The sequence below is a fragment of the Homarus americanus genome, unplaced genomic scaffold (assembly GCF_018991925.1).
Source record: "Homarus americanus isolate GMGI-L3 unplaced genomic scaffold, GMGI_Hamer_2.0 scaffold36734, whole genome shotgun sequence".
NCBI lineage: Eukaryota > Metazoa > Arthropoda > Malacostraca > Decapoda > Nephropidae > Homarus > Homarus americanus.
In genome coordinates this window covers 7,093,611-7,102,417 of record NW_024733126.1, presented here as the reverse complement: position 1 = coordinate 7,102,417, position 8,807 = coordinate 7,093,611, and the positions used below count along the sequence as shown (strand labels likewise).

Genomic DNA, 8,807 nt, shown 5'->3' with positions numbered 1-8,807 from the left:
TGATGGTGGTGGTGGTGAGATGAAAGAGTGTGTTGGTGATGGTGATGGTGGTGAGGGTGGGATGAGAAGAGTGATGGGATGATGGTGGTGAGGTGGGATGTGTTGGTGATGGTGATGGTGAGGGTGGATGAAAGGTGATGGTGGTGATGGTGGGATGAAAGAGTGTGTTGGTGATGGTGATGGTGGTGAGGGTGGGATGAAAGAGTGTGTTGGATGATGGTGGTGATGGTGAGGGTGAGGGGATGAAAGCGTGTGTTGGTGATGGTGGTGGGGTGGTGAGGGTGGGATGAAAGAGTGTGTTGGTGATGGTGGTGAGGGTGGGATGAAAGAGTGTGTTGGATGATGGTGGTGGTGGTGGTGGTGGTGAGGGTGGGATGAAAGCGTGTGTTGGTGATGGTGGTGAGGGTGGTGAGGGTGGGATGAAAGAGTGTGTTGGTGATGGTGGTGAGGGTGGGATGAAAGAGTGTGTTGATGATGGTGGTGGTGGTGGTGAGGGTGGGATGAAAGCGTGTGTTGGTGATGGTGGTGAGGGTGGTGAGGGTGGGATGAAAGAGTGTGTTGGAGGATGGTGGTGAGGGTGGGATGAGTGTGTTGGTGATGGTGGTGAGGTGGGATGAAAGGTGATGGTGGTGAGGGTGGGATGAAAGTGGTGATGGTGGTGAGGGTGGTGAGGGTGATGAAAGAGTATGGTGATGGTGAGGGTGGGATGAAAGAGTGTGGGATGGTGGTGAGGGTGAGATGAAAGAGTGTGTTGGTGATGGTGGTGAGGTGGGATGAAAGGTGAGGGTGAGGGTGATGTTGGTGATGGTGGTGAGGGTGATGAAAGGTGTTGGTGATGGTGGTGGTGGGAGGTGGGATGAAAGAGTGTGTTGGTGATGGTGGTGAGGGTGGGATGAAAGCGTGTGTTGGTGATGGTGGTGAGGGTGGGATGAAAGAGTGTGTTGGTGATGGTGGTGAGGGTGAGATGAAAGAGTGTGTTGCGTGATGGTGGTGATGGTGAGGGTGGGATGAAAGAGTGTGTTGGGTGATGGTGGTGATAGTGAGGGTGAGGGTGAGATGAAAGAGTGTGTTGGTGATGGTGGTGATGTCAGCTTTAAGTAAGGTTGGTGACGTTAGGTCTTGGTGATACTGGTGATGTTATGACACGCAAGAACACTGTACTGGTGGTGGTGGTGGATGCATATGAGTTATTGTAATACAGTGAATGGTGAATGGAAATAGATTCTCATGTGGTAAACACTTGTAAACTCCATATTGATGACGTTATAATGGTGAAGGTATGGTGACTGTATGGTGAGACATGTAGAGTGAATGTTTAATGAAAGTTGACCTTTATTACACATTAACCATCTATCTATTTATCAACTGTTTATTTATTTATCTTTTATACTTTTAATAGTAACATTTTTGCCCCAAAATATTGTGTTTTTTTCATTTTCTTGAACTTTATTGGACATTATATTCCTTTTCATCATCATCATCATCAGTGTATGGTTCAGTTGGGGGGGGAGGGGATGTCTGTATAAATAAAAGACGCCGTTCTGTTCAATATTTATTTGGAATCTGAACAAAATGAACTTGTCTCTCAATAAAAACATAACGTAATCTTCCACATGATAGTATATATATATACATATACATAAATATATATTTATATATACATATATACCCCGCCCACAACTCCTCTTAAAAAATATCAAATAAATAATAGAAATAAACATTTTATAAGACTACCAAAAAGCACCATTGTTTGGTATATATATATTATATATATTTTTTGTATATTCCCTTTTCCATCGAGACTTTCCAAAATAAAGAAGGAAAAAAAGTCGTTTCTTGGTCATTTCTCCAAATAAAATGACCAATCGCGCGTGTGGTGGCCGCATCGATTTACAATTTTCTAGGAAAATAACTATATAAACAACAACATTGATTATAACAACTTTTACAAAATATCAAAATTACAAGCAGAAGCGTTAGCAGCACGTCTTGTTAAGGCTTGTGTATTTATTACTATTATTATTAATGTTATTATTATTAATATTATTATTATTTATTATTATTAATATTATTATTATTAGATTTGACTTTGAAATATGGATTCCCGGTTTAAGAAGACCAATGTAGGTTCATGTCTTGTACCTCGATCAGCCTTTGGTAGAGCCAAGATGAAGGATTACAGAGAAGTTCACACACAAACCCAGTTGGCTTATTCAGTCTTCAATGACATAGAAAATTTGTGTTTACATTTCAATCATTATATCAGGAAGGAAAGATGAGCTATAAGACGTTATTCTTCTTCCCTTGAAAAAAAAATATAACCACTTTGACCAGGTAACAAACAACTAATTAGCTGGAAGTAATACCTCACACTACGTAACAACCAATTAGCTGAAGGTAATAGGGAATACTTGGCCAGGTAACAACGACCAACCAGCTGGAAGCATTACCTGACCAAGTAACCAATCAGCTGGAAGTAATACCTGACTAGGTATCCAGTCATCTGGAATTAGATCCTCACCAGGTAGCAACAGCCATTCACCTGGTGATAGCTAACTGATCAGGTATTGAGTCAGGTGGAAATAATACCTGATCAGGAAAAAACCAGCTGGCAGTGTCACCTGATCAGGAAAAAACCAGCTGGCAGTGTCACCTGATCAGGAAAAAACCAGCTGGCAGTGTCACCTGACCAGGTAAACAACAAGCTGGCAGTATCACCTGACCAGGTAAACAACCAGCTGGCAGTGTCACCTGACCAGGTAAACAACCAGCTGGCAGTGTCACCTGATCAGGAAAAAACCAGCTGGCAGTGTCACCTGACCAGGTAAACAATCCACCAGTATCACCTGACCAGGTAAACAACCAGCTGGCAGTGTCACCTGACCAGGTAAACAACCAGCTGGCAGTGTCACCTGACCAGGTAAACAACCAGCTGGCAGTGTCACCTGACCAGGTAAACAACCAGCTGGCAGTGTCACCTGACCAGGTAAACAATCAGCTGGGAGTAACAAGCACGTAACAAATTACCTGGTTGTTGTTTGTGGTTGAGGAGAAAAACTAACATTGAAACATTTTTGGTAATGGGACCAAGCAATAAGTGTATAAAATATTTCGATATTTTCTAAGGCTAGGAATATACTCAGGTGTCTATAATACCCGGCCAGAGCTCTCCCTCCGTAGCCCGGGTGATGGACTCACTCCCATTATCACCTTACAGAGTACAATATTCACCACCGATACTTCAGTCAAGTGCACTCTACGCCTCCCTCAGCGACCCGCCATATCTGCTTATCATATTACAGCTGAATAATTAGTTAACTTTTATTTGAAAGTTATCAAATTTTAGCGATTTCTTAGGATAACAAACCAAACTGAAGTTGAGGCCCCGTAATGTTGGTGTAGGGCGGCTAGGTTGGCAATACTGACTGGGAAGAGAGTGTTTACACAAGCGTTTGGCAGCAGTGATGAGGACCCGCTTGGCTCAAGTGTCGCTGATGAATACGGGCCTTTAGAGACAGATGGACTGAGTGCTTCATTACCCACAAAAATACTCTTCAGATTTTTGGCCTAAAGCCCTACATTGCTGCGTTCACATTAAGCTTAAATTTTTCCCATTAGCATCATACGAAAACTGAACCTTATGGAACTACCAAGTAAGGTTCAATTAACTTGGTTTTCTTGCCTCTCAGGTCACAATTCTTGAAGCAGATAAGGAGAAACCAAGAGTGGTGATGGAGGAGGAGAACTGAAGATTAATTTTTTGTTTTTTGTACTGAAGCAAAAGAAGGGATCATGGGGGGTGGGGGGGTGGGGGGGGTGAGCGTGTTGTTTTCTCGCCCGAGCCACCGGCCGAGATGGATGACTGACTGACTGACGCAATTGATATGCTTTGCAGAAATACAACGTTGTATGCAACCAGTCATTTTGTTGATCCATAAAGTTAATACATTATTTTTTTGTTAATTACTCGTATATCTATTTTATAGGGAATTTTAATAAGAATTTGTATTCATGGAATACAATTATTCTCGTAAAAAATAATATTCCGAATGACGTTTTTAAATGGAGCTGCTGAATATTAAGTAATTTATAATAGTGGTGTAACAGCTATAGCTACTGACGTAAAGTTTTGTGTAATGAATTATAAAACAACGAAGAGTTGACAGTACCTTGTGCAGAGTGCAGACGGTGACGCTGACGACGTTGACGTCAGTGATCAGCACGTGAGCCCTTGGCTGGTCTATAAGCCTCCCTTGGATAGGCTAAAAATTCAATTCACTGACACGGCACGTGATTGGCTGAGGCCGTAGGCTGGCTTGGGAGGCTGAGACCAACGCCTAGGTCAAGGTAGAGGTTGATGGTGGTGTGCTATGAGTACTCCGGAAGAGAAATGCCTGTGAAATCTTTTTGTAAGGAATACGCTGCGAGTTTAAGAAGGTAGCTGATTAACACATATACATGTTTTATATATATATATATATATATATATATATATATATATATATATATATATATATATATATATATATATATATATATATATATATATATATATATATATATATATATATATATATATATATATATATATATATATATATATATATATATATATATAATCATTTGTATTTTTTATCAAATTACAGGACACTCATCAACACAATGACTGGTTGCAGTGAGTTTTTTGATTACTGAAATGGTGGAAAATTAAAACATGGTAAGACTGTGGCATTAATCAGACAACATGATATATACAACGACTCAGCCAAGACGTGTGTTTCTGGTCTCTCTCTCCAAGACTAATCCACTACTTGATGAAGACTAGGTAACGTTGGGAGCAAGGGAAGTTATTGACTAGAAAATAACGATAAATATAAAGGATGGAACTGGTACCAGTGAACGACTACACACTAGAAACAACCGTTGCCCCAACAGCCACACCACGGCAGGTCAATGACCGGCTCCTTCTTTTTGTTAGTGTTGGTGCTGCTTTTGCTGTTGGCACTGACGGAGCTCTTCTCGGAGTCTCTGCGGGCCCCGGCGCCCAGGGGCGTGATGTCACTCACATCGTCGTTTATAGTGTTCTCACTAATGCTCTCCATCTTATTTAACTTTTTCTTTTCCTTCTCGGCGACAAGTTTCTGCTTGCCGGCGTCGTACGACATACTGCGTCCGATTTTGAGTCTGTTCCTGATGGAGGCGGCGCAGCGCTGACTGGCGGGGAGCAGCGCCTCCTGCTCCGACCCCGACGCCTTACGCAGGATGCCGTTGGCTAACGGCATGGGGCCCGAGGAGGTGGCGACCACGTGTGAGTGGTGCAGCGGGTACTGTGGCGTCAGTAGCCCCCGGGAGGACACAGGACCCTCTCGGGGCTGCTCGTCGAACACTACAGAGTTAGGTCGTGGGCGAGGGGACTCGGGTGTGCGGGCGTCGACGGCGCCGAGGCGAGAATGTCTCCTGCCACTGATCGGAGACCCACCCCCAGCACTCCCTGTGGCTGTGGGTGTGTCGGGGCCTCGAGCACCCCGGTATAACGACCCCGCCCGCAGCACATGTCCAGCGGCCAGGGGCGTGGATGGAGTGCCAGTGCTAACAGCAAGACCAACCACGCCCTGGCCAGGCCCCACGGGGTCCCGAGGGTTGATGTTCTCACGTACCCGAGGCAGCCCACTCGTCGCCGTTGGTCTCTCCGGCAACTTCAGATTAACAATACATCTGCTGGAAAAAGTTTTTGAAGATTTAGCGGTTATCCGACCATCATTTTGTGTAGTGTCCGTTCTTACCGCCCCGTCCCTCCCCTCTATGCGCTCACAGGATTTATCACTGGAAGATGGTTCAGAACACTGGCCAGAGTCCGGAGAGACCGGGGTGGTGAGATCTGCGTGAGAGGGTTCGGTCACCTGTGGGGCGTGAGTGGTGTGAGGTGTTGGTGGCGGTGCTGGCGTAGGGGGGCCCTTGGTGCTCCACTCAGGCACTTGCAGCTGTGCGGGGGCGTCGCGGCCGTGGACCGTCAGCACTATGCGACACCCTCCTACAGTCACATACTTGGGGAGCTTCACGTGCTTCTTTAGCTTCATCCGCACGAACCGCTCGCCTGTGTCCACACCTTTGTAAAATCGGCGCTCGAGCTCACCAATAATTGTGCCGAAGGCGGAGAGGAGGATGACGAGAGTGGCGTCGGCTATGTAGTGAGGGACGCCGGTGAGGGCCAGAACGATGGACTCTCGCGTGATGTCAATGAGTGGCACCTTGCCGCCCCGGACGGTGAGGCCATGGTTCAGCAGTTGCTGCAAGGCGTCGCGACGACCCAGGCTGATGTATGCCGCGCGACCCACAACACGCACGCCGCGGATGGAAAGCAAAGTCCCCTCTGTTTGCTGTTCAAGCTCGTCTATTATTTCTTGCGTAGTAATGTCCCACAACTGAGGCATTTCGGCTACCGAAACCATAATAGTGTTTGGTTCTATGCTGTTGAGACGCACCAGGGAAGCCCTCGGGTTGTAGACGGAGACGAGAGGCAGCCCCGCCTCGAGTGACGATGACGTGCCGATATTGGAAGCACTACTGGAGGAGTAGAGGGGACCGGCAGGGCTGCTGGGGGTCCGGGTGATATTGGCGGCAGAATTGAGGCCAGTACCAAGAGACTGGCTCCTGTTGCCGTCCAGCGGGCCCGAGAAGAAGTAGGAAGAGCGCGTGTAGTTGACCGTGGTGGTGTGTGTCACCTCAGGAGACTCGTTTACAGGCACCGCGGTGGTGGTGGTGGTGGCACCGTCCTTACACAGTGACAGCTGCTTCACCTCCTTCACCAGGGCGCCGGTGTTACTGCCGCTCTTCAGCTTCTCGATGACGGTGGCGGAGCGGCGCCGGACTGTGGAGTAGCTGGGGTCAGGAACGACCTTGTCCCTGGAGGGGGACGACGGCCGCTCCTCCTCGGGTGGCAGTGCCATCGCTAGGGGCTCCTGAGTGAGGTGCTTCCGTCGGTCGTAGTGAAACGATGAAGCAAAGTCAAGTAATTGATCGAGATTAAAGTGGTCAGTCTGAGATAAGTAAGTTTCAGAAGTTATGGGTTGTAGGGGGTCTGGGGGTGACGTCCCCCCCTCCCCAACATCGACAAAGGCAGGTGTGTCGTCAGGCACGCACACCCGCACCGACCCCGACTGGGCCAGGCTGTCTACTGGGCCGGGACACGCGGCAGCACCAGGCCCGCCCGCACACTGGGCCTGGCTGCAGCCCCCTGCCAGCCCACTGTCTATAGTGGACGCCTGACGCATTGTATACTCTACACTCCGCATTTTACCACTATACACTTTTTGTAAATTTTCTAAGTTATCTGTTTCTACGTTACCCTCCTCATCGTCTTCGTCTTCCCCCTCCTCCTCATTAATTTTGGGCCCACAGAACCTCTGCTCCAACTCGTCCTCCTCATCCTCGTCGTCCTCGTCATCGTCGTCGTCACTGTCCTCATCCATAGTTTTAACAAAGTTTTCGAGTTTATCGTACTCGTCACGGAGCGTCCACACTTGCTGCTTCAAAGTTTCGTTTTCTTTCTTGAGCTTGCGTAGATCTGACTGGCCGCGGTCAACCTCGGCGTTGATCTCTATAGTGCGCATACGCAGCTCTTCATTTTCGAACATAACACCGCGGCTAGACCGCTTATCCAGCTTGCGGGAAGGCTTCAGGTTGCCTTCTTTCTTTTTGGACCTCATCATGGTGGAAGGTGCGCGACTGGCGGAGATGAGGTAGCGCGCGCTCACCTGCACCACGCGTAGACAACCCCGCACATACCGGCCAGAGGCGCGTCCCCCGGCGATTGGGGGGCCGCGCCCCCCCCGTCGGGACGTCCCCAACCCTAGTCACTTGGATCCGCAGATAATTCTGCTTGAGGACGTAGACGAGGACAGCGCGCCGCCGCCCCCGCCCGCCCGCGGAGTTGACCGCATCGTCAGAGGCCGGGAGGGGCGGCGCCGTGCAGTAGGCGGCAGCAGCAGGGGGCAGGCGAGGTCGCGCACCACCTGCCGCTCACCATCACGGCACCATCACGCTTTTACCAAGCAGGCACCACACTGACACCTGCTCGTTCACCCCCGCGGCGGCCTTCACATGCGTCTCCCTTGAGGCCGTTACCCTGACACTGAAATTTAAACAAAATGACAGACATACAAAAACACGTAACATGATTATATAATAAGGACAAAACTCACTCAAATTGAGGCCTAACAAAGTTTATTTTCCCAGGGAGGAACACACACACAAGGCAGCGCCGCCAGCAGGAGTCTCCATCACCCTCCTGCAGGAACACACACACAAGGCAGCGCCGCCAGCAGGAGTCTCCATCACCCTTCTGCAGGAACACACACACAAGGCAGCGCCGCCAGCAGGAGTCTCCATCACCCTCCTGCAGGAACACACACACAAGGCAGCGCCGCCAGCAGGAGTTCCTGCAGGAACACACACACACACAAGGCAGCGCCGCCAGCAGGAGTCTCCATCACCCTCCTGCAGGAACACACACACAAGGCAGCGCCGCCAGCATGAGTCTCCATCACCCTCCTGCAGGAACACACACACAAGGCAGCGCCGCCAGCAGGAGTCTCTATCACCCTCCTGCAGGAACACACACACAAGGTAGCGCCGCCAGCTTATTGACGACCTCCTGGTGCTAACACTTGCCTTCACTCGAGTCTTGAAATGAAATTCATCTTTACATTCTCATGATAAAAACTGTACTAGAACTCATATATATATATATATATATATATATATATATATATATATATATATATATATATATATATATATATATATAT

At 48.2% G+C, this 8,807-nt stretch overlaps 1 protein-coding gene and 1 long non-coding RNA gene across 4 annotated transcripts; both read right to left on the bottom strand.

Moving 5' to 3' along the window:
- Nucleotides 1–1,539: 1,539 nt before the first annotated feature.
- Nucleotides 1,540–4,478, bottom strand: LOC121869314. 3 transcript variants are annotated; one of them, XR_006089526.1, is made up of 3 exons: nucleotides 2,847–4,478; nucleotides 2,654–2,784; nucleotides 1,540–2,589 (listed from the first exon to the last, which is right to left on the bottom strand). It is a non-coding gene; the product is annotated as an uncharacterized LOC121869314 (long non-coding RNA). The 3 variants fall into 3 exon arrangements; XR_006089527.1 differs by having other exon boundaries at nucleotides 1,540–2,621; nucleotides 2,686–2,784; XR_006089528.1 differs by having other exon boundaries at nucleotides 2,686–2,784.
- A 145-nt stretch (nucleotides 4,479–4,623) lies between these two features.
- LOC121869313 lies at nucleotides 4,624–8,111 on the bottom strand. Its single transcript, XM_042370572.1, has one exon. The coding sequence runs from the start codon at nucleotides 7,707–7,709 to the stop codon at nucleotides 4,911–4,913; it is 2,799 nt and encodes a 932-aa protein (XP_042226506.1). The 5' UTR covers nucleotides 7,710–8,111; the 3' UTR covers nucleotides 4,624–4,910.
- Nucleotides 8,112–8,807: the final 696 nt, after the last annotated feature.